The sequence below is a fragment of the Trypanosoma cruzi genome, genomic scaffold, assembly GCF_000209065.1.
Source record: "Trypanosoma cruzi strain CL Brener 1047053517189 genomic scaffold, whole genome shotgun sequence".
NCBI lineage: Eukaryota > Euglenozoa > Kinetoplastea > Trypanosomatida > Trypanosomatidae > Trypanosoma > Trypanosoma cruzi.
Genome location: NW_001849405.1, coordinates 13,319 through 36,447, shown reverse-complemented (window position 1 = coordinate 36,447; position 23,129 = coordinate 13,319). Strand labels below are relative to the sequence as shown.

General features: G+C 51.5%; 6 protein-coding genes and 1 pseudogene across 6 annotated transcripts, besides 25 other annotated features; all 7 read left to right on the top strand.

The window, feature by feature from the left end:
• Positions 1-16: part of a microsatellite that runs on past the window's edge.
• Positions 1-2,023: part of a sequence feature (heterozygous, Esmeraldo-like haplotype) that runs on past the window's edge.
• Tc00.1047053511911.102 (hypothetical protein, conserved) lies at positions 65-1,105 on the top strand (the record flags this gene model as incomplete). The annotated part of the gene is made up of 1 exon (XM_811667.1): positions 65-1,105. The coding sequence occupies one exon, from the start codon at positions 65-67 to the stop codon at positions 1,103-1,105; it is 1,041 nt and encodes a 346-aa protein (XP_816760.1).
• Positions 1,365-1,403: a microsatellite.
• Tc00.1047053511911.98 (hypothetical protein, conserved) lies at positions 1,441-2,631 on the top strand (the record flags this gene model as incomplete). Its single annotated transcript, XM_811666.1, has 1 exon — positions 1,441-2,631. One exon carries the CDS (start codon positions 1,441-1,443, stop codon positions 2,629-2,631), a length of 1,191 nt encoding a protein of 396 aa, XP_816759.1.
• Positions 2,024-2,170: a sequence feature (areas merged during assembly that could not be assigned to a particular haplotype. This can correspond to areas where the two haplotypes were merged or to regions with more than two copies in the genome that were merged during assembly.).
• Positions 2,171-3,400: a sequence feature (heterozygous, Esmeraldo-like haplotype).
• Positions 2,649-2,677: a microsatellite.
• Positions 2,882-2,937: a sequence feature (A-rich).
• Tc00.1047053511911.94 (hypothetical protein, conserved) lies at positions 2,969-3,667 on the top strand (the record flags this gene model as incomplete). Its single annotated transcript, XM_811665.1, has 1 exon — positions 2,969-3,667. The coding sequence occupies one exon, from the start codon at positions 2,969-2,971 to the stop codon at positions 3,665-3,667; it is 699 nt and encodes a 232-aa protein (XP_816758.1).
• Positions 3,401-4,449: a sequence feature (haploid, Esmeraldo-like haplotype).
• Positions 3,747-3,922: a mobile genetic element.
• Positions 4,450-7,522: a sequence feature (areas not merged during assembly with more than two copies in the genome that could not be assigned to a particular haplotype).
• Positions 7,523-7,904: a sequence feature (areas merged during assembly that could not be assigned to a particular haplotype. This can correspond to areas where the two haplotypes were merged or to regions with more than two copies in the genome that were merged during assembly.).
• Positions 7,905-9,964: a sequence feature (areas merged during assembly that could not be assigned to a particular haplotype. This can correspond to areas where the two haplotypes were merged or to regions with more than two copies in the genome that were merged during assembly.).
• Positions 7,916-7,970: a mobile genetic element.
• Positions 8,994-9,428: a mobile genetic element.
• On the top strand, positions 9,925-11,034 carry Tc00.1047053511911.90 (hypothetical protein, conserved; the record flags this gene model as incomplete). The annotated part of the gene is made up of 1 exon (XM_811659.1): positions 9,925-11,034. The coding sequence occupies one exon, from the start codon at positions 9,925-9,927 to the stop codon at positions 11,032-11,034; it is 1,110 nt and encodes a 369-aa protein (XP_816752.1).
• Positions 9,965-10,066: a sequence feature (areas merged during assembly that could not be assigned to a particular haplotype. This can correspond to areas where the two haplotypes were merged or to regions with more than two copies in the genome that were merged during assembly.).
• Positions 10,067-20,301: a sequence feature (areas not merged during assembly with more than two copies in the genome that could not be assigned to a particular haplotype).
• Positions 11,604-11,643: a sequence feature (A-rich).
• Positions 12,057-12,094: a microsatellite.
• Positions 12,251-12,280: a microsatellite.
• Tc00.1047053511911.81 lies at positions 12,270-12,860 on the top strand (annotated as a pseudogene).
• On the top strand, positions 14,566-14,838 carry Tc00.1047053511911.71 (hypothetical protein, conserved; the record flags this gene model as incomplete). Its single annotated transcript, XM_811669.1, has 1 exon — positions 14,566-14,838. One exon carries the CDS (start codon positions 14,566-14,568, stop codon positions 14,836-14,838), a length of 273 nt encoding a protein of 90 aa, XP_816762.1.
• On the top strand, positions 16,638-19,766 carry Tc00.1047053511911.60 (trans-sialidase, putative; the record flags this gene model as incomplete). The annotated part of the gene is made up of 1 exon (XM_811658.1): positions 16,638-19,766. One exon carries the CDS (start codon positions 16,638-16,640, stop codon positions 19,764-19,766), a length of 3,129 nt encoding a protein of 1,042 aa, XP_816751.1.
• Positions 19,855-19,990: a sequence feature (A-rich).
• Positions 20,302-20,785: a sequence feature (haploid, Esmeraldo-like haplotype).
• Positions 20,335-20,399: a sequence feature (A-rich).
• Positions 20,786-23,129: part of a sequence feature (areas not merged during assembly with more than two copies in the genome that could not be assigned to a particular haplotype) that runs on past the window's edge.
• Positions 21,084-21,308: a mobile genetic element.
• Positions 21,305-23,129: part of a mobile genetic element that runs on past the window's edge.

The following is a 23,129-nucleotide window of genomic DNA, read 5'->3' as shown; positions in this document are numbered from 1 at the left end:
TTTTTTTTTTTTTTTTGCCTTAATTAAAGGATTAGCCTTGTGTGGAAAGAAAAAAAAAAAAATAATGGTGATGAGGCGGTGCATCGTTGTGAGGTCTACCGCGCAGTTGGCTGTGTTTCTGCGAGACGTCGTACAGCACGCCCCTTCCTCAGGCATTTCTTTGGTTGATGTCGAGTCCGAAATTAAAGAACGCATGCAAGCAATGAAAGCTGGGGCCGACGTGCTGGAGCTTTCTTCATCTTGGAGAGAGGCAATGACCGAAGTGAATGGCACACATTTTATCAGCGGGACAACATTGTACCCCTGTAACTGGGAGGAGAAGATGCAGAACGTTGCAGCTTCTATACCGTATGAGGGGGTAATAGAGAAGGAGCTTATTGGAAGAATTATAGAAGAGGAGTCGCGTTTTTCACCAACTGTTTCTCTTGGCGAACCAATCTCCAAATGGGTACAGCGTCGATTCTCAAATATTCTTTGGGTCTCTCGCTCAGCAACGAATGGGACTCCTATCTACCGTGCTGTTGGAGAACCATTATCAATGGAGGCAGAGTGCATCGCCAGGGTACTGCAGTTACTGGGTCGCAGGAAACTTCCAGTGTATACTGATGTGAACCTTATTGTCCCGCTTCTCCCTGTCTCCATGAGTCCTAAGAAAGGGAACTGGTTGCGCTTCTTTGAGCGCCAAGCCGTACAGGATCACTTTGATGTGGATGTTGAGGCGTATGTTCGTGTGTCACCTGACTGCTCCCCTTCTACCGTGTTTGTAGACGCCACAAGTGTGGAGGTGGCACGGGTCGATGATATTTTAGCGGCAAAAGGTATTTTGGACTCCCTCTGTGCAATCAAGGTATTTCGTCGACCAAATGACCCCGTATGGTCTACAGATGATGTCATAGTACAAAGCTTTTTGGAGCCGGAGCATGCCATTGGTGCAGCAATAGCCCTTATGGAAAAGAGGAACGATGTGAAGGTGTATATCCTCTGTGATGATGGAGCGAAGGAACGATACAAAACCGCGCTGGGCGATTTGCTAGGGCAGGAAGAGACGATAATTACGATATGTACGCCAAACAGTAACGAGGAGATATCTGTGAAGAAACGATAAGGAAATGAAACAAATGGTGTTTTGAAGGAAAAGCGATGGATGCGGTGAAAAGGAGTAACTCAAGAAAAAGAAAAAAAAAAAAGGAAATGAGACGATGAATGATGGATGGTAGCTGGCAGTTTTGTGGTTTTGCAACCAAGATTGTTGTTGTTTTTTTCTTTTAAGGGGCTGTGGCGTCCCGAATTCCGGCAAAATCTTAACCTGGAGCATTAAACAAGTACAGGAATGACTGCATTGGCAACAAACTTTGAAGAACTCCTTTCTTCTTTTCTTTTTTACTTTTTTTTTTTTTTTTTTTATCCTGCAAGCGTCCATTTTTTTATTTTTCTTGTCTTATGGACGCGTTTCAGGCAAAACTAGATGCCCTTCAGAAACAGTCAAAGGAGCAAATTATGGCGACCATAACAGCGCTGCAGAGTGCGTGTGGCGAGGGTGTGCAACCTGTGAGAATTGCAGTGGCGATTGGTAATCGGCTAACACATGGTCAAATATCCAATTCCTTTCCTGTTATTTGTCTTATCGATGCGATGGCTGCAACGCAGGATGAGGCATGTATTGCGGAGGTATTAGAGGAGTTCTGGCGAATTGCACCCTCCTTGTTTGTAAACTATTCCACAGCAGACGAGGCATTACGGGAAAAGGTGCTCCGGGCGGTGAAGCGTTGGGGAGGGAAAAGGCTGTTTCCATCAACTTATGGAGAAAAACTGTTGAGATGCATTAGCGGAAAGGAGATGAATAAGATGGACTCTGAAAAGGTGCATCATAGTGTTGATAATAATGTTCATATGATATCGCATTCAGGCAACGCGACGAAGGATAAGATGAAGGAAGAATTTTCAAGATCAGAGGTTTCTGGTTTCTGTGCAATCCTTCAGAGCTGTGCAAAAATGATTGAAGGCCTTCCACCTCACCGAGCAAGCATGTATCTGGATGTTGTTCGAAAGGAAAAGTTGCTTCATACACCGTCAAAGTCCGCGCTGCTTTTCTTTCAAGGCCTTCACGCTGAGTTAAGCCGTGAGTCCGCGCTGTATAATAGCAATGTCGTGAAGAATGAACACCAGGCAAATTCTGCTTTGAGTGGAAAGCTGGACACCAAAGTCGCCCTTGGAAACCTCCTGGATAAACTTTCTAAAGAACAGACCTCCTCCGTGGATGCGGCAACAGCGGCAGTAGTAGCAGCAGGTGGCCACAAAGATCTCGCATTCAATGTCATACGATACACGTCGCCCATGCAGTCTGACATTTGTCAGCGTCTCTCGGTGGCACAGCGGGCCGGATTTGGTGAATGGCATCGGCGAACAAAAAACGAGTATCATTACCCGAAAAAGGAAAGCAACACACGTAGGGAGTTCCGCGCTCCAGCGGGTTCACAGGCAGGAACACGAGCCTGGTTCCCCACCGAACAGCAGTGGATCAGTGAAAATGACATGGCGGCATTGAAACTGTGGTTACCGAAAGAGACAGTTCAAGAAAGGGATTCCTCCAATGTGTACAATGTGGTGCGAAAACGTGAACGCGATGCTTGATTGTAAGTTGTTTTGGGTCTTTCTCTCTCTCTCTCTCTCTCTCTCTGTGTGTGTGTGTGTGTGTATTTGTATGATTCCATCCTTCAATAAAAGCAGGAGAGTGGATCGTTTCCACCTAAATGTCATTTTCTTTAAAGGTGGTAAGAACAGGAGCATTTAGAATACTAACGTTGGTGGGTTTTTTATATAGCAATATATAAAGATATATCTCTGATTGAGTTCATTATTCCTTATTGGATCATGATGCTTGTTTCTTTGTTTCTGTTTTTTTTTTTTTCCTTTTTTTTGTTTTTTTTTTCTCTCTTTATATGAGTCGGAAAGGGTTTGTAAACCCCTGATGCACAGCTTGACAGGAGGCCGCCAGGCGGTTAATGAGCTCCACGTTTTCCTCCGAGCAATGAGCGGTGCGCAGCGACTTTGGGCGAAACGGATTGCCGCTCAAGAGGCCAAGGTACGGCGCTTTATGATTATGGAAGACAACTGCAGGAAAAAACTTCGGAAGAGTGTACTTCGCTCTACCAATGAACAGCTAAAATATTTGGTAAATACCGATCTTCTGGGTGGTATGGAGTTGAAACTTCCCCCTCGTGACGCGTTCAACGCCTTCCATATCCCTACAAAACAAGTTAGTGGATTTTCCGTCTTTGCCATGGCGCGTCTCCATGCATCTCCCACTTTGATGTCAGAAATTTCACGGATAGGTTTTATCGCCGATCTTCTCGGAGCATGGGAGATCCTCCCACCCTCCGGAAAAGAGCGATACGAGGCGTATGCAGAAAAAATTAGGCGCGAGACTGCCGCAGGGCAGACGATCAATTATAATCATCAGACATTCTCAAAATTAACTGGTAAAGAGGAGGAAGAAAACACCGATGCCAGCTGGGAATCAACTGCATACCGTTGTTTTTTACGCGAGGGACAGCGGCAACTGGAAGCGTCGGTGGGTCCGCTTGAAGAGACGGATTGGCTGGCAGTTGCACCGAGGGAGTGGAACAGCTTAACCCTGCGACAAAAGAAACGCTACTTTCAGGAGTAGGAGCCAGGAAGAAGAGGGGCAATAAAATACTTGCATCATTTTGGGGAGCTGTTTCTAATTTTATTTTTGGGAGTCTGTTAGGAGCTTGTGAAAAGAATGATCGTGGGAAAGCTGGCTAACTTAATTAATGTATGTATATCCTGATAAATGAAGGCATTCTTTATGATACTCTCTACCGTATGAATCTTTTGGGAAGAACGCGACTTTGTGGGGGCAGGGAGCCGGTAGAGGCCAGATAATATTTGTTTTTATTTTTTACAGACACACAGCCAGGTAAGTTTAAGGAAATGGCTTTGGTTCCCTGCACTCCCTCCGAGTGGTGTGATATTGGCGCCCGTCTCTGGGACATGGTGTGCCAGTGTGGCGACACCCAGGTGCAGATGACGTTCATTAATGGTAGCCAGATGTCGGATGAGACGTTAACTGTGGCCGCATCATCGACAGGCTTATGCTTGTTCCATGGACCTACCTCTAAAGAATGGCAGGATTCTACTCTTATTGGACATATTGCGAATCTCCGGGCGCCTCATATCCCTAATTTTGAGGCGCAAATGCTCCTGCCCATCGTGTGTGTGCTGCCCAGGAGTTGGGGGTCCAGCAGGGGCTGATCGTTGCTGAAAGGGCAGAGGTTGAGCACCGACGACGCCAACGCCGTCGTGGACGTTCCGGATCGGAGTGCTCAGCTTTACTCTCAGGTGGAAGAGGCGCATAATTACTTGTCGGCACGCGGATCTCACATTGCGGTGGCCGGCGGTCTTCTTGCGGGATGCGGAGACGCCGTTTCAACGCGAGGCGCCCACCTCTCGGAGAGGGCCGCCAGATGAACCCCCCACTCAGGCATGCACGACGATTGCGGAGATACGCAGCCAAATCAACCGCATCGTATGATGGCTGGAGAAGTGCCAGCATCCACGTTTCCTCAACGCACTCTCACGGGAGGGAGACGGCGGGTCAACACACATAAGTCTCAGGGCAATTGGGGGAGAACACATCTTCCTCACTCGATGCCTTTGCCCTCCTGCAACTCACTCTTGGAAGATGATTCCGGTCCAGAGGATCAGGTACTGCATTTCCTTGCATTCGGGGTCACCACTTTCGCCCCGTGGATATGAAATGAGGGCATCTCCGGAGTCCTCGTCGACCTCCGAAGCGAATACGGTTATTATTGGCACTAAGTGAAGTCTCGGGTTCAACTTGTCTTCGACGGTTTGGTGTTGTGCAGGCGCGCACTGGGGATAGATCGGGATCCCACCGATCAGCTCATGGATTTTGGCAGGACCCTACTCCGGACCTTCCGGATGCAGATCATGATGGCATCCGACCCCAGCATCCCGCTCTCCAAACTTCGCGACCGCCTTCGCATGGCTGTTCATGTGGCTCACACCTTCGCGAGGGCAACCCAGCCTCTCGTGTAACGGCGAGCTACCCAACAACAACAACAAGAACAACGACTGTTGCGATGCCGATTGTGTCGTATTTGTGGACACGACGCATCTACATGCAACGTACGCAGCGCAGCCAGAAGAAATGACTTGCAGCACGGACGGCCGCCAAAAAACGGCGAGGGGCTGCCCGCCGCTTATGAAGGCGGACAACGGCAGCCACACCCATTCCACCACCTCCCACCAATACCCACAGGCGTCGCACCGTACCGCCGATGCTTCATCAGATCTCTCAAATCGCCCGACGCAATCGTCGGGAAGGGCGATGGAGCTTATCCGCCAACGACGCTCGACTGTGGTACCGCGAAGCACCGACATCCCCGCTTTGGACCAGCTGTGTGAGGAGAGCAAACGAGGCGGCTCGAGAAATGTGTGCGCCGTCAGCGTGGTAGCAGAGAAGGCCTCTAGCGGGGCAATTCACAACCTTATGCTGCACGCACGAACAGCCGATCAACGAGGAGGGCTGCGCGGCCCTTTTTGATGGCAATATTAGATGTGGCGCCATAGTCCGGAGTGCGGCACGCAAGGATGCTACGGTCCGTGTTGCAAATGGATCGAACCCCGCTGGACATGGTGATTCTGGGGTTACAAAAGATTGCGGCGCGATCGGAAACGAACCAGGCGCGCCCCTTGACAAGGGAATGGGTGGATCAATATATCCGCAGCCGGACTGACTGGAAGGAACGTGTTGTTTTTTGACTTGCGTGGATAACGGCGAGTTGTCGTTCCGAGATTGCGGCCTTAACTCCCAACAATTTCACGCTGGAGCCGGACGGGAGCATAATTTTGGATTGGTCCGTGGCGCCAAGGACGGCGAGGGCGGATCCCCGCCGCGCCTCGCGGTTCGTCAGGATACGAGGGCAGGATGCGTTCGACACTATAACGTTATGCAGGACACTTCAAGAAAACGAAAGCTTACGAATCTTACGACTGCTCACGTCGAGCGATCTCTGGTTTCTTGGAATGCCACGGCGCACTCCACAAAACAGGGTGCGTTGAGGCACGCAGCTCTAATCGTGGAGACGCACAATTTTGACCCACACGTGATCTTGCAGTTGGCGAAGCACGTTGACCCTTTCGACCTTCCCCAGAGCATAGTTTGATATTTGGGGAGGTACACCACAATGCTGACCCAGGTGTCTTCGCTGGTCGCATTGATGTGAAGGGGAACTGTGAAGGGCATGAACTCTGGTTGAAGGGAGAGAAGCGTTTTTTATGCTTTTTGTCATCATGCTGCTACAATAACGCGACGCGAGCCAAAGACGCGTCCGGCCACTCCACAAGATGCACGAACCATCCCGCCCCAGCAACAAGTCAACGTGCCCGTGTTGAATCTGGAGTGGATCCAGAGTCGGTTGCACCCGGCTACCCTGGAGAGACTCATGCAAGTATGGGGACTCTTCGGGCTGTCCCCTTTCCCTCTGCCCTCCTCCGGCAAGGCGCGCGAAGGCTCACGGAGGATTCCAACCGCTGACGCGCGATTGCTGAGGGAAGCGGGAATAATCGAGGACGCTTTGTCCACAAGAACAGGCGGATGGGTAATACCTTTTCGGTTGTGGTGGAGAAAACCGCCGGTTTACGACGATGGATTGCGTGGTCACGCGACAAGAACAGAGACGACCCTTATGAGGCTGATGTTCCTCTTCTACACATTTCCCATTATTTGCCGCCTGTGATGGCTGAGGCCGCTTCCTGCCTGGACTTAAAGGCATCCTTTTTTCAAGCCCCTTTACCGCGGGAGACTCGGCATCTCTTTCGATGCCGCGTGGAGGACGGCACGCTGGTGGAGCTTACATGGCACCCAATGGGATACAAGGTCAGCCCAGAAATTCTCCAGGTTATTATTAATTCGGCAATTGCGGGGTGACGACGGTGGTTCGCCCCCTCTGGGCCGCACCTCCATTGGTGCGTATCGACGTTTGGATCGGTAATATACGCATTGCAGGGTCGATAAGCGATGTGACATGGTGGGAGGCCCAAGTACTTCGTAATGCGGTCGGCCGCCACGCCACGATAGGGAGGACCGCGAATCGGGTACTACGCAGTACACCTTCCTGGGGGTGCAGTTTGATCACACTCACCGTGCGGTATCCCTGAGTGACAAGTTTTTCCGGTCTTTACGCGCCATGCCGGCGGTCAATTCTTTAATCATCGCGGAAATGGAGGTTGTGGCGTCACGCTTTTTGTATGCGGCGGCCATTTTGGGCACGTGTTTATGTGCCTACCGCTTTCTCATCAAGGCATTGCGACGAAGATTATCCGCACTTGACCGGGGGATTGTGCTGGAGACATCCCCGACGAAAATTCCGCCGGCAGCGGTTGGTTTGGGCGAGAGATTGCGACACATCATCGAGGATATAACCGTAAGCGAATCATCGAGTCCACCGAAAAGGCGTCGGCCGCCATCATCAGGGACGCGTCGCTCCATGGATGGGGAGCCGTCTTCATTCCAGACTCCGGCGACGTTATAATTGCCGGAGGAAAGTGGAAGAAGAAGCCTTTTCGCATCATGCAGGCCGAGGTGCGCGCGGTACGCTTAGCCTTATCGGCCTTTTCCACCATCCTGCCACGCACCATCGACGTTTGGATGAGCAATACTTCGCTGCAAGGAGCGGCGAATAAAGGCAGATCAAAACCACACGCCATGACGTGGGAGCTGCAACGGATATATGAGTTTTTGGACCCTCGCGGAATGCGGGCAACTTTTGCATACGTACGGTCTGCGGAAAACCCCGCAGACGGCATATCACGCGGTCGTGTTTTTGCACCTGAGGACTTGGCGAAGGGGTGGAACTTGCGAAGGGTAGCGGCGGGGTCTTTTGGCTGGAGGATCCCAAGGTTTTCCACTTCTCAAGCAATAAACAAATATATATATATATATCCCATTCGAACAGAGTGAACCGGCCACGATTGCGGTTATCGGATGATATGCGCTTACTTGGCGGTAAACTTTGAGGATGTAGTGAACCCGCTCTTATTCCATTCATCCCCCTTCATTCCCGCCCTGCTTGGTTTCTGCTATTGAAAAACACCAGATCCGGCCAGCCGCCCAGGTGAACATTCCCTCATGGAATTGCTGTTGGCGCGGCGCGGACAGCATCGACCAGCGCCCGGACCAGCCGCGCATTACTGGGGCACATCGCGGCACCATGGGTTTTTGGTGGCACGTGTTGCACTACTCCTCTTTGCTTCTGAAAAATGGACAATGGTTATGTTTGTTTTCTTTTGCTCGCGATGCGTGGCTTAACGGACATTTGTGCTGGAGGACTGAATTTCTGCGCGCCTGCGTGGTGGCGAGGTGGTCTGGAGGGAGGAGACGAGTCCCAGCACCGCATGCACCCACGTGCGTCTTCTGATGCGGGCAGGCGATGGGAAGTCGCCGTGACCCAATGGGTGCAGGGGTGTCCGTGGCTGCTGTGCTGAGGGCGGGGACGAGCGCCCTCGCCGCGGCGTTCCATACGGATGGGCCTCTCCTGTATTTTATTATTATTTGTTTTTTGCTGCAGGGGAATGGCTGGGTCCTAAGGGTGGGCGGCGAAACCGCTCAGCCGTTTCCTCTTTGATCGGCCTATTGGTGTGGAGGCCTGCCCGAAGCGATCCTCCTCGCCCCACGCGGGAGGCGAGCGAAAGACGCACTTGGCACCTCCTTTTTGTCAGTCATGAATGATCGTGGGAGCGCGGAGTAACGCCGGACTCGCCGTGGGCCACGGAATGCATCCGTCGCGGCCATGGCAACAGCATGGCGAGGGTGCGAGGTGTTTGCATCTATTTTATTATCTTTTGTTGGTGGAAATGGCGTCGCAGACTATTTTTTCTTTTATCTCCTGTGCATTCACTTCACTCCGTGTGCGTGCCACTGCGTACATGGGGTGCTGGTATTTTTTAGGAGCTTGTGAGAAGAATGTTAGCGAGAGGGCTGGCTAACTTAATTAATGTATATCCTGATAAAACGAATACACTTCTTTACGGCACTTTTCTATCGTATGAATTTTAGAAAGGCCACGACTTTGGGGTACCGATAGCGGCTAGATAATTTTTGGTTCTTATTTTTTACCTTCTCTCTCACCCCCTTTTGATTCACACCTTGCCGCGGGGTCTTGTGGTTGGAGGAGCCCAAATTCTTCCACCTCGTAGGTAATAAATGTCCCCAATCCGAATACACTGCACCGAGGCACGAGAGTGGCTATCCGAATATATATATATACATGTGGTGGAAAATTTAATGATTTGACGGACCTACAGGTCTTTTCATTCACCCCTCTTCTTTTCCGTTTTGTTTGATTTCTAATGATAACTTTAGGATACGGCCAGCAGCCCAGGTGGATATTCTTTTTTTATTCATTTATATTGTTTGTGTTCGATGTACTCGCACCTTTGTTTTTTCTCAAGTTATTCCGTGTGCGGGGTCGTGCTGCGCTTGTTTCCTTTTGCACATGCGCCGTTACGATGGGTTATCGGTGCGGACGGTGTTGGCCAGTGTGGGCCCGTGTGTTGGACTCATGAGGATCCCTTTTTGTTGTTGTTGTTGTTGGGGGCATTGAATTATTGCGTTCTTTTTTTACGTGCACAGTAATTACCCCTCGTATGCATATGTGAATCTTTGAGGGCCGGGGCCATTCCCCTTTTGCAAGGCCACAGGGATTTTTTCTTGCATGTCATTCTGCCCGACCCTCTCAAGACGTTTGATCGTTTGACAGGGTGTTTCCGCACCCCTAAAGCACTCTTTTTGCACCGTTGTGGCCTCTCTCCCTTTATTTTGTCTCTGCCACGCGAAAATAGAGGACTCACACGCTCTCCCACACGACGAGTAATATTATGGAAGTTGAGTTCTTGGGCATGCGAACGCGCTCCGCGACAAGGAACGCAGTCCGGTGGACGGTGTTGTTCCTCCTGCTGCAGTACCTGGGCAGCCATCCCTCCTTTACTGCTGCAGGAAAAGTGGAGGAAGGACACGTGGTTATTGAAATTGTGAAGTATTTCCACTACGCCAATCCGATTTTTTTTGAAAATTATGCCGGTGACGTGAGTTATTTTAGCTCTGATGACGCCTGCCATTTGGGTGGAGGCGTCCTTTCTGCGGATCAAACACCTGCTGCACATGTGGCCATCGCGGGTGAGTTGAGAAAGACCGCAGTCCCTAAATACAAAACAAGCCATGTGTACCTGGGCGGAGACGCCGACCACGAAGCGACCCCAACAACAGATCCCAAAAAAAGGTGTGGACGAGGTTTGAAGTGGGCAACGTTAAACTGCATCTTCAAGTGGAATAAAGGTGCGTTTGCCGACTCCTCGGCTGATGGTCTTGGTGTTGCTTTTTTCAGGGGCACACTGTATACGCTTGTTGGCGTGGGGCCAATGAACGGGTACAAGGCTTATTGGCCCTATCACTACCCTTATCACGGCAAGACGTTCTTAATACTTCGTCTGAAAACGACGGATAACAATGAGCAAGCAACGTGGTATGATTGGTATCCTGCGCCTAAAGACCACACCGACACGCCTTACCGTTCATTTGGCGTCGTCTGTGAGGCTCAAAAAGGGTACGTCGTCAGCACTACGACACTTCCACCGGCTGTAGTGGTTCCGTGGTTGCAGAAGAATTGGTATGTTGTCTTGATTGCAGTATTGCTGCCGGTTATTGCTGCCGTTGCGCTAATCACCGTCTGCTTCTACCGTTGCCGCGGTGTTGACGATGAATCGAAATGGGTGGTGCACATGGTATTGCGGGAGGTGAAACGTGAGCCCTTGTATGCAATTGACGGGAATGATGGAATCTACAACAATGATAACAGCCAGATGCTGCGTAGTTTAACGTTGGGTGATGAGGTGCTCATGACCGTTCCCTCTGGATACGAAAACTTTGAGGTCCCTAAGGTGGTAAAGAACCAAGGAAGCACCGTGTACGATGACGGAGATGTGGCTTAATTATTGTTTTTTCATTACTTATTATTTACGCCTCTCTGCCGCCTTGCATGTGTATTCACGTGTCTCTTGCAGTTCCTGCCTGTTTGTCCACGATTTTTAAATTAAAAAAGAAGAGATGTGGGTAATGCAGCGACTGTGGGAGAAAGGAAGCATCATGCGGAAAGAGCGGATCAAAAGGCATGATTTGGCTCCACCATTCTTTATTTTTTGTTTGTTTGTTTCTCCCTCTCAGTTTAAGGCTGCGCGCGTGTAGGCGGTGTGCCCTTTTCCCACCAGCATCTTCTCTTTTCCCTATTTACACTGGCGGCAACACGGCTGTGGGAACAAAAGGAAGGAAAGGGGAGAAAAGTGTCATTGTGAAATTGAATATCAATTTGTTAAAAATGTGCCATTAGAATGGGGAAAATCATTTTTTTTTTTTTTTACAATTTCTTTTACTTCGAAAAATGTGGGAAGAATGTGCGTCACGATGAGGCTGAGCAGATGATAAATTGCATTAATTAACTGCCCCGTTTCCTTGACGATTGTTGGATTATTATTTTGTTAGAGGGTGTGCTGAATTTGTTGCGGTTTTTTTTTGTTTGTTTGTGTTTTATTTTATTTTTTTTTCTCATTCACCGTTCTCGCTTCTGCCGCTCTTAACGCGGAGGTGTCTGACGGATGTGAAGCCCCCCAAATACTTCCGCTTCGTCATTTCACAACGAGTCCGGTTAGTACAACACGTGAATTATGTATTTATTTTGGTTTTTGACTTGTGTATGGGTGTTGGATCCGCCTTCTCTGAAGTGTGGGGGATGCCGGGTGGTGCAGTAAGCCAAACTGTCACCTTCCATCGTTTTTTTTTTGTGATATTTCTCTGAATATTTAACGCGGCCTCATCCAGGCACGGATGACCATTTTTTGTTGTTGTTGTTGTTAATGTTTCTGCATGTGGTCTATGATCATCTTTAGGGGAAGGGGTGTTTTATAGGACGAGGTGGGGCTTCGTCTTTGCTTTTGGTGTGGAACGGTTGGCCACTCTAATATGCGCATGTATGTATATATATATGTGTGCGTGTATTGTCCTTTCTCTTTCCTTCTTTCTTTGGGGGGGTTTTGAGGTGGGGCATTTTCTTTACTTCTTCTATGTGGGCTGTTTTCCCTGCTGCGTGATCTGCCTTGACGTGGAGGGGAGTTGCGGCGTGCTGTTGGGTCCTCCACTTCCTCCAAAGAAAAAATATATATATATATACATATATATATATATGCGCATAAAATACAGGCGCGTATTCTGTGCGGCGGAACTGTCTGTGGATGCATACAGGCGACAAGGGAGGCTGCGTCTCTACCGTGCCCTTCTTAAAAGGGGAAACCGCTTTCCATGACGCTCCTGGCGGGGAATATTGGCGGAGGAAGTTCGAGGTGCCTTTCGACATCTTCGTAATGATTCAATAACGACGAGGGAGGTGGATCACAAGCTTCTTTTGGTGTGAGAACTGGCTGCCGCTATTCAGACCTACGCCGAGAACATTTACTGGCTCTATTCCCGAGATGAGGTTTCGAGGAGAATGATGCATCATTCCATTGAGCAGCATTGTCAGCGTATTGGGGAGACGGAGCGGTGTAGTGCCGTGGGAAATGCGGCAATAGAAACGCCAGTGGTGACCGAATTCAAGTCATCGGTGTACCATGTGCATCCGGACTGTCACGGGAGGATTGGACAGACGCCGTTGACGCACAGCCGTGGAATTTGGAGAGCGCGTGGACAATATGGATCCGATGTTGGCGGTCCCCGACAGAAGTTTTGTGCCCGTCGCTACAAGGCCTTATTCCCACAGGGTTGGGAATTGCACCAGCCTCTGCGTGCGAGCGTGTGTTGACCCTTTTTTGCCGCGTTATTAGGACTTGGGGTGCTGTTGTTGTCTTCTTTGCCTTCCTGCTTGCGTCTGTGTGGATTGCCTGGCGAATACGCGCCGCTGTTGTAGCGGAGGGGAATGACAGCGGGATTTGGCCTGAGAGGGGCCCTGGTGCGTCTTTTTTTGTGGCGAGCGGGACGGCGATGAGCTTCACGACGCGGAGGTGTTCGACGCCGTTGCTGGCTCCGCAGTTGTTGTCGTTGTGCCGCTGTTGTATACACCTTTGCGGGCGTTGGCAGGGAGGCGCAGGGTATTGATTGTGCGGACAGCCCAGTCGTTGTCAGATATTTCCGCGGACGCCAGGGCCGTTGTTGTTGGTGAGGAGTCGACCTGCTCGCCGTTCCTCCCGACTTCACGGTCAGTTTTGTCTGTATGGATTATTATCGACGCAGAGCGAGCCGCAGATGTGGAATTCGCAAAATTATTTCTCATGGAAGTGGTGTGTGCGTGCGTGGATGGGGTCTTCCGGGGTCTTATGCGGACACGCTGTAGGCGCCGCATGTTTCGCGTGTGTGTTTTTCTTGTGCGCACCGCAGTTGGAGCGGATGCTGTTGTTCGTCTGGCGAGCAGTGAGGGTACTGGCTGCTGTGGTGTTTCTACCGTTGCTGTCGAAGTGGCGGTGAGTCTGTCGGCTCCCAGCCTGTTTCGCCTGCGTCATGGTGCATTGCTGCGGAGGGAGCGTCGACTCCATGACGCCGCGTCTCGCTATCTAGGCCCGTGTGTTTACTTGGACAGCCGTTGGAGGTCCCCTGAAGTGGCAGACCGCGTTTGGCGTGCGATGGCACCAAAGGGTTTTGCCACAATGTGGTGTCGTTGTGTGACGGGTGTGCGTCGACCAAATTGCTCTGGGCCAAGGAACGGGCCCGCAGAGTATTTTTTGTTTGGTGATTTGGTAAGAAGCAGGCGTCATGTGAGGTCCACACTATTCGGGGGAAATAAACGGTGCGGATACCGAAGGGAAACCGGAGCATGAACCCTCCTGCATGATGTCTTTGCTGCGTCCTCTGGCTGGCTTTGTGATGCGCACGGGCGAACCATCCATTGTGGTGTTTGCCGTGGCTTCATCTGCCGGTGGCCCGCAGTATTCGGCGTTGTGTTACACCGAGACGACGCTGATGTTATTGGGCCTACTGTTTTTTCTCTTTTCTCTACCGTTGGGCCGCGGATCTCTCACTGCGGCAACGTCATGAACGTTTTGCAGCCATGCTTTGAGCGGTTTGCCTATATAAAACCGCCCTCTTGGTGTGCACCTGTCCCCTATGTATAATATATCTGTGCGTTTATTTGCATACAAGGAGGGAGGCAAGAGGGGTGGGAGGAGGCAAAGGAAGAGAGAGGGATCCCCGACGCGCATGGATGCGCTGAACCCAAATTCTTGGGAATCCGAGGGGAGATGTGGACCGGACCTAAGCGTGCAGTGCGGAGTCGGATGCATTTGTATGTGGCCGGGGAGGAGGCCGCGGGGGCGCCTAAATGAGGAAGGAGAGAATTGAAGGAATCTAAAAAGAGGTGTGGTGGCGTCGAAGGGGTTGCGGTGACTCTGGTGTCTGTGTTCCTGTGCGTGTTCCGCATCATGCCCTTTTTTCTTCGACTCATCTCTCAGCCAGGATGCGGCCACAGCACGGGAGTCGCTCACATGGACCACGCGTTTCCCGGGAACCATTTCAAGGCAGCACTTTTCCTCGACCATGAGTTTGGGGACATTGAGGCAGCCGCACGGCTTGGCGACAAGCAGAAGCTTCTTTTCTACGCTCTGCGGCGGCAGGCCGAGCATGGTCCATGCACGGGCGCGGCGCCGTCCATATGGTGGACGCGTAAGCGCATGAAGTGCGATGCATGGAAGCAACTGGGCGACATGTCTGTATATGAGGCGATGGTAAATTTTGTGAGGTCACTTGGGGGTGTTTAGGGTGAAGTCAACTGGGTGGAGAATTGCAAAGCTTTGGAGAACAACATCTTACATGCGGCGGACAAGTGGCAGCACACATGTCCCAGGAGAGGAGGACACGTGGTACGATGATGTGCGTGCCCACCGGGAGCCCACCATGGAGACTGCAAGACATTTAGCATCGCAGGTCGTTCGGTTGCGACGTGAGGCGCATCAACTGCGATTGTCGACGGCTGAAAAACAAACGAGGGAATGTGTTGCTGTGCGTCTGGCGCTCCCCACCCATCAAAGCACCAACGGGCAACGCGGGCTTTCCTCAGAAGGCAGCGCCGACGCCGCGAGGGAGACCCGTCGCAAGGAGGAGTGGTGGCCTGTTGCCGTCGCCACCGTTCTCCTGTCCGCCCACGAAATTGGCGGAGGTGGCGTTAGGAAGCCCTCGACTGCCTTCCCCATCCCCCCGGGAGGCGGGGAATGGGCTGGGCGGGATGGCTCGGTCGTTCCGAGCGAGCGAGAGGGAGAGGGGAGGAGAATGAAACGCCCCTTTGCGGAGTGCATGGCCGTGATTGGGGCGTCGCTGTTCGCGTTTCTTTTGTTTCTTTTTGAATTAATTGACGCTGCCCTGCTCCTTGTGCCCCCGTTTGGGCAAATGTGTCTTTGGCCCGGACCGAGCGTGCCTTGAATGGTGCCCATGGGCTTTTTGGATGCGCTCTTTTATGGTGTTCCCTCTCTTTCGCCCCTCTCCCACGACTATTTCCCCCTCAGCCTCATTTGCGTTTCTTTTTTTTTTTCACGTCCAGTTGTGTTCGTACCTTGGCCCGATGGCAAGTGCACTGTAACGTCACGCCGACGTCAACGTCCACAAGGAACCACGAAAATATGAAGCGCGTGGTTGGCGTCTTTGCGGAGGGTGTGGCTGCAGGACCTTCTGACCCGACGAGTGTGGGGCGCGTTGATTGTGGAAAAGCGGTGGTTCCGTTCCCATGTTTCGCCGAAACAATTTTGCTTCATGCGCCTTCTTTGTTTGGGCGGCGCAAAGCCCGCACGATGCTGATTGGAGTCAACGGAATGCGTTCCGCTGGCGGGGGTGGGGCCCCAACATCTCTCGGGGGGACGGATTTAACGCAGAAGAATGAAATTTGACGGCCGACGAGATGAAGAAGCCTGCGCTTCACGCAATAGAAAAGGTTCCGTGGGGACCCGAGCGCACCACGTGGAGATGCTTTTTTTTCCTCTCCCAGTTTGCCCACACAATGGCATGAACCCTTCTCCCGTGTCCGCTGATACAATTACTAAATAAGTGACAAGCCGCATGCATTATAAAATTTCGTCGCAGAAACCAAAGAGACAGTGATACCAAGGCGACTCGCCCACTCACGGCCTCCTCGGGAACGCCGAACCACACCCACAGCATGCAGCTCACGAAACGCGCAACATTGTTGTTGTGCACGGTGTTATTCTATTTTTACGTTTGCGTGGGGTTTCCTATTGAATGCCGCCCTTTTGGTTAAAAGAAATACGCGACCGCCCGTCGCCACCAATTTCGGTGCGAAAAGTCGGACACGATGCATGAATCCCCATTTTGTGTGTGTGGGCGATGCTCCTCCGTGCTGTCCCTTCCGGATTGTCTTTTGTCCCGCTCTCTGCGTGGGTGCGTCACTCTGCTCTCCACCGAAGTGTCTGATGTATTGCCGCTGTTGCTGTCTCCTCCACTTCTTGAACACACACGTAGAATTAAAACAAGCGCGAATCGCTACTGTGAAATTCGAAGGCACTGAAAGGACCAACAAAAGCACACACACCGCCCACACACACATATTTATATGCACTCACGTGTTGCTGCTGTCAAGGCACCCAACACGCGCAACCGTTGCCGCGTGAGCGGATTCAGCGGAAGGAGGAGGGAAGGAAGAGAGAGTGAGCAGCAGAGGCCCGACATGTCCCGTCATGTGTTTACTTCTGCGGTGCTGCTGCTCCTCGTCGTGATGATGTCCTGCAGCAGTGAAGCCACTTACGACAAGGATGGCAATTCAAGGAATGGAATCATCTTTGAAGGAGGGAATTCGTTTAGTGATGCAGAGAACGAATTGTTGGTACAGGCGTTTCACTCTTTCCGTGCACCCTCTCTTGTTTACGTCAATGGTGTCGTTGTGGCCACTGTTGAAGCGCATTACACAAACTTCACGGATAACAAATCGTGCGTAAGTCTTGCTGCAAAGTCGATGGAAAGCAATGGAGGGGAGTGGACAAATGGAACTGCCATCGTGTTTGATCATTACGACGTGAAAATTGACCGCCTGTTGAGCCCAACTACCATTGTGGATGAAGAATACCGTGAAACAAATGCTCTTGTCGGAGGTTATGGCACGTCAACGACTCCATTGACGAAGGTGACTGGTGATGGATATTGGAGGCCCAGGATGGCGGACGGTGTTGTTCCGCATGGCACAGACGATGAGGAAAAGAAGGAGTTTGAGTGGAACCAGGTTGCAAGCACGTCAGGAGTTCCTTATGACATTTGGGAGGATAACAGCACCAACCGCGACCGCTTCAAACAATTCCTGGGTGGTGGTGGCGCAGGCATTAAGATGGAGGACGATGGTCGCTACGTGCTGCCTATTCAAGCCTTGAAAAATAATGGAAAGGTCGTTTCGTTGGTCATCCTCGCCAAAAAAACTTCTTATGGTTGGGAGTTTTCAAATGGTACGAGCCGTGAGGGATGCATCCAGCCTGCGGTTCTTGAATGGAGGGAAAAAGAGCTTATCATGATGACGTCGTGTGATGACGGCAGCCGCAGGGTTTACCGGTCAAGCACCATGGGGAATTTGTGGTATGAGGAATACGACACTCTTTCACGCGTGTGGGGCAACTCGCTGAAACGCACAGGGCACGGCGTGCAGGGTGGCTTCGTCAGCGCGACGATCAATGAACAGAAAGTCATCCTCGTCAGCCAGCCGGTATATTCCGGGGAGGCGGGTAAAGAAAAGGGACGACTTCACTTGTGGCTGACGGACATGCAGCGAATTTATGATGTTGGACAGATATCCGCTGAAAATGAGAATGTCACCGCCAGCACTCTGCTGTACGCCACGGTCGAAGTGCCGTCATTGGAAGGGGGAGAAAAGAAGGAAGAGAAGAAACTGTACTGCTCGTACGAGGTCGCTGCTGCAGAGGACGGTAAGTACAACATTGCTTTTGTGGACCTGACGGAGAAGTTGGAGGACATGAAGAAGGTGTTGGCTGCATGGAATGAACAGGACGCGTACATTGCGAAGGAGTACCGCTGCGGGAATGAAAAGAATAATTGGCTTAGTGACTGTAATGATGGTGAACTCACCAAGGGGTTGGTTGGCCTCTTATCGAACAAGTCAACTAAGAACACATGGAGTGACGAGTACCTCTGCGTGAATGCAACCGTTCACGGGGAAGTGGAAATTACTCCTGATGGTGGATTGACGTTCAAAGGACCCGGAGCGTGGGCGAAGTGGCCTGTTGGCGACATGGGGCAGACTGTGCCGTACCACTTTGCGAACTCTAAGTTTACTCTTGTGGCGACGGTGTCCATCGATAAGGCTCCGGAGAAAGGCAGCAGCCCCATCCCCTTGATGGGTGTGAGGATGAACGATGCACAAGGCACGGTGCTTTTTGGTCTGTCGTACACCCACGACAAAGAGTGGAGGATAATCTTCAACGGCAGTCTTTTGACGCTGCCGGCGCATGGTAAGAATGCCGGATGGGAAGCAAACAAGAAATATCATGTGGTACTGCAAATGGATTATAATGATGGGTTGTTTGTGTACGTGAATGGAAAGAAGATATACGACAGCGAATTTGATTATGAAGATGAGGATTACGAGGATTATGAGAGCTTTTATGGCAGGTTACAAAAACTGTTGAAGTCCCACAGCATCTCGCACTTTTACATTGGTGGGGACGGCAAGAGCAGCTCGGACAGCATTCATGTGACGGTGAGCAACGTCCTGCTGTACAACCGATTATTGAAAGATGATGAGCTCAACCCACCAATGAAGACGAACGCGGCCGCTGCTGCAGAGGCGGAGGTGCCGGCCCCGGAAGGTGCGCCTGAAAAAAGTCATTTGAGTCAACCCTCTGAAAAAGACACCACACTATCACCACAAAAACAAGGATTATCGCCGGAAAAATCAAAAAATGAAAAGTATTCAGCAGGTTCCGGGCAGACAACTTCTACTGATTTTATTGGCTTGTACACCTCAGCCGCCGAGGGGGAAGTGGAAGAAGTGGCAGCCAGCAGCGCTGGCTCGGCGTCTTCATTGACTCCAACAGCGGGAGAAGGCAGTTCTCAAAAAGCACTTGAAACCGATGTGCCTGCCACTGAGGATCAGTTTGAAAGTGAACAGGTGCACTCTTCTCTCAGCGTGGTTCAACCGATGACGGAGCAGACGGACGAGGCGGTTGTCGCCACTCCGCAGAGGAAAACCACTGAAGATCGGCCGCAGCACAGCACTCTATCTGATGCTTCAGAGAACATGGAAGAGTCGTCGTCCCATTCCGCCACGCTCACCAGCGACGAACAAAACTTTGGCCCTGAAGGGAGGAAGGACGCACATCCCCACACTGCCGTGAGTGCGAGCAGCGGCCCCGACTCATCCCACAGCACTGAGGTGGCGCCCGTGGACGGTGCCACAGCTGCCCATGAGCCCAGCACAGACCCGGAAACTGCTCAAGGCCATGATGAATTGTTGGATGGCGATGATGCCGCACCGGGTAATACAAGCACAACGCCTGGAAAGACCAAGATCCCATCGGAGTCCAACGCCACATCGCACTTGGACCATGACGTTTTGCTTGAGCACGGGCAGTTCGACTTGTCGGCCATGGCTCTAATTGGTGACAGCACCGTGCACGGGTGTGTGTCTCGGGTGTTTTTGCTGCTGCTTCTGGGGCTGTGGGGCACCGCGGCTCTCTGCTGAGGTGTAAGGGAGGAGTGGAATGGCGGCTTTTCTTGGAACAACAACTGTGCAGCTCCCAGCACTACTCACTCAACTTTGACAAGGATACTTTTTTTTTCTTCTTCTTTTATGCCTGTTTTTTTTTTGTTGTTGTTGTTGTTTTTTCTTTTTTTTTTACTTTTTTTCTTTTTTATGGTTTTTTTCTTTTTTTTTTTCTGTTTTCCTTTTTTTTTTTTTTTTTTTTTGCTGGTGCTCTGTTGAAATAATCAGCATTCCTATTTGTGTGTTTTCCCCCAAACGGTCGCTTGCTAAACACCGTCACGAGTGACGTGTTTTTCCCTCTTTTGTTTGCTTTCTTGCCCACACGCGGTGCCGGCCTCATTGCTGTGCGTCCCACGGATTGTACGAAAGGAGGAGTGGAAGAGCAGGCCGGATGCCGCATGGAATGTGAGGGATGTTGTGTGGGCTGGTGGAAGAATGCGATTTCCCTTCTTTTCTCTTTCTGTGTGCGGGCAGTATGTATAAACTCAAGAACACGGCTGTATTGTGCTGCGTGGCACATGAAATGACATATCTGCCGAATCGATTGTTTTTTGTTTTTGTTTTTTTGCTTTCTTTTTTGCTTCTAAATTTTTTTTTTGTTTTTTTTTGTTTCGGTAAATGACTACATTCTCTTCTCCGTCTGTGCCGTGTCCACTGCCGCTGTGTGTCTCCGTGTCCCTTTTATTGTCCCTCTGCTGGCATGCCTCCATTCTTTTCTTTCTTTCCTGCTAGAGGCACCGATGGTCCGCGACGACGATTGTTTGTGCACCCCTTTACGTTGGCACGAGGGTGACTGGGCGCCGACCTGCTGAGTGCACTCGGAGGGGAGCGGATGGTGTGCGCCGTGCCTCAATTGTGAGTGTGGAACACTAATCCGCCACGACCCGCTGTGGGGCGGAGGGAAGTGAGGGACTGCGCCGTGGACTTGGATGCGCCCCGTCCCTCTCGTTGCGGCCGTGTGTGTGCGTGTGTGTTCTGGATGCCCAAACCCATTTGCCCCGCAAATGCGGCAACAGAAGGATGTGTTTACGTGAAGGCGCCAATGCCACGTGAAGCAAACCGTGCCTGTGGCACTCACGCAAACAGGAAAGCGAACGGGAGGAATATTCGTCTGGGCTGCTGGCCGGAAACCAAACTTTTCCATACAAATAAAATACGACGGGAAGGAAGAATGATTAAATGGAGAGGCAGTGGGTTCGCCGAATCCCCGTTGTTTGCTCCGCATATGTATATATTTATAGGTTCCGGTGTCCCCACTCTCGTGACACGCTGAACGCTCTATTCGGATTGGATGCATATATATTTGTATCTTACGAAGTGGCGGACTTTGGGCTCTTCCAGCCACAAAAACCCCGCCGCAAGGGTGGGAATCAAGAGAGGGGGCGGGTGGTACGGCAAAAACAAAAATAGAAACATTTGTCTTGGTGTTATCAGTTCTTTGGTTGCTTCCATCGCGGTCTTCTAAAGGAATTCATACGATAGAAAGGAATAGTACAGAAATATGTCTTTGTTTCATTGGGAGCTTGTGAGGAGGATGTTCATGAGGTAGGCCGGCGTCCCTAATGTATATGTATCCTGGTAAAACGGAGGTGTTTCTTCGCAATTCTTTGCTATGTTATGAATTTTATCTGACTGCGATTGAGGGAATCAGGGAACTGTTAGCGTCCAGACGATTTATAATTATTTTAGTTTTCACAGCCACTCGGGATCCCTGCAAGCTGATTTAAAGAAATGACAGTGTTTCCTCTTACACGGCGACGGGGACGAGCGACATTGGTGCCCGCATGTTGGACTTGGCACGCCAGCATTGCGATGTCTGGGTGCAGCTCACCTTTATTGGCGGACCCGAGCCGTTGGATGCGGTGGTAACCGTCGCTGCAACAGTGACAGGCTTACGCTTGGTTTCAGGAAACATCGCCATGCACTGGGAGGATACGAAGTATTGCGGTACGTATTGCGAGTCTCCGGACGCCTCAAGTACCAAATTTCGAGGCGCAAATGCTCCTGCCCATCGTGTGTGTGCTGCCCAGGAGTTGGGGGTCCAGCAAGGGCTGATCGTTGCTGAAAGGGCAGAGGTTGAGCACCGACCACGCCAACGCCGTCGCGGACGTTCCGGATCGGACTGCTCAGCTTTACTCTCAGGTGGAAGAGGCGCATAATTACTTGTTGGCACGCGGATCTCACATCGCGGTGGCCGGCGGTCTTCTTGCGGGATGCGGAGACGCCGTGTCAACGCGAGGCGCCCACCTCTCGGAGAGGGCCGCCAGATGAACCCCCACTCACGCATGCACGACGATTGCGGAGATACGCAGCCAAATCAACCGCATCGTATGATGGCTGGAGAAGTGCCAGCATCCACGTTTCCTCAACGCAATCTCACGGGAAGGAGACGGCGGGTCAACACACATAAGTCTCAGGGCAATTGGGGGAGAACACATCTTCCTCACTCGATGCCTTTGTCCTCCCGCACTTCCTCCTTGGAAGATGATTCCGCTCCAGAGGATCAGGTACTGCATTTCCTTGCATTCGGGGTCACCACTTTCGCCCCGTGGTTATGAAATGAGGGCATCTCCGGAGTCCTCGTCGACCTCCGAAGCGCATACGGTTATTATTGGCACTAAGTGAAGTCTCGGGTTCAACTTGTCTTCGACGGTTTGGTGTTGTGCAGGCGCGCACTGGGGATAGATCGGGATCCCACCGATCAGCTCATGGATTTTGGCAGGACCCTACTGCGGAACTTCCGGATGCAGATAATGATGGCATCCGACCCCAGCATCCCGCTCTCCAAACTTCGCGACCGCCTTCGCATGGCTGTTCATGTGGCTCACACCTTCGCGAGGGCAACCCAGCCTCTCGTGTAACGGCGAGCTACCCAACAACAACAACAAGAACAACGACTGTTGCGATGCCGATTGTGTCGTATTTGTGGACACGACGCATCTACATGCAACGTGCGCAGCGCAGCCAGAAGAAATGACTTGCAGCACGGACGGCCGCCAAAAAACGGCGAGGGGCTGCCCGCCGCTTATGAAGGCGGAAGAAACCAGCCCCATCCCTTCCTGTATGGCGTCGCACCGCACCGCCGATGCTCCACCCGATCTCTCAAATCGCCCGACGCAATCGTCGGGAAGGGCGATGGAGCTTATCCGCCAACGACGCTCGACTGTGGTATGGCGAAGCACCGACATCCCCGCTTTTGACCACCCATATGAGGAAAGCAAACGAGGCGGCTCGAGAAATGTGTGCGCCGTCAGCGTGGTAGCAGAGAAGGCCTCTAGCGGGGCAATTCACAACCTTATGCCGCACGCACGAACAGCCGATCAACGAGGAGGGCTGCGCGGC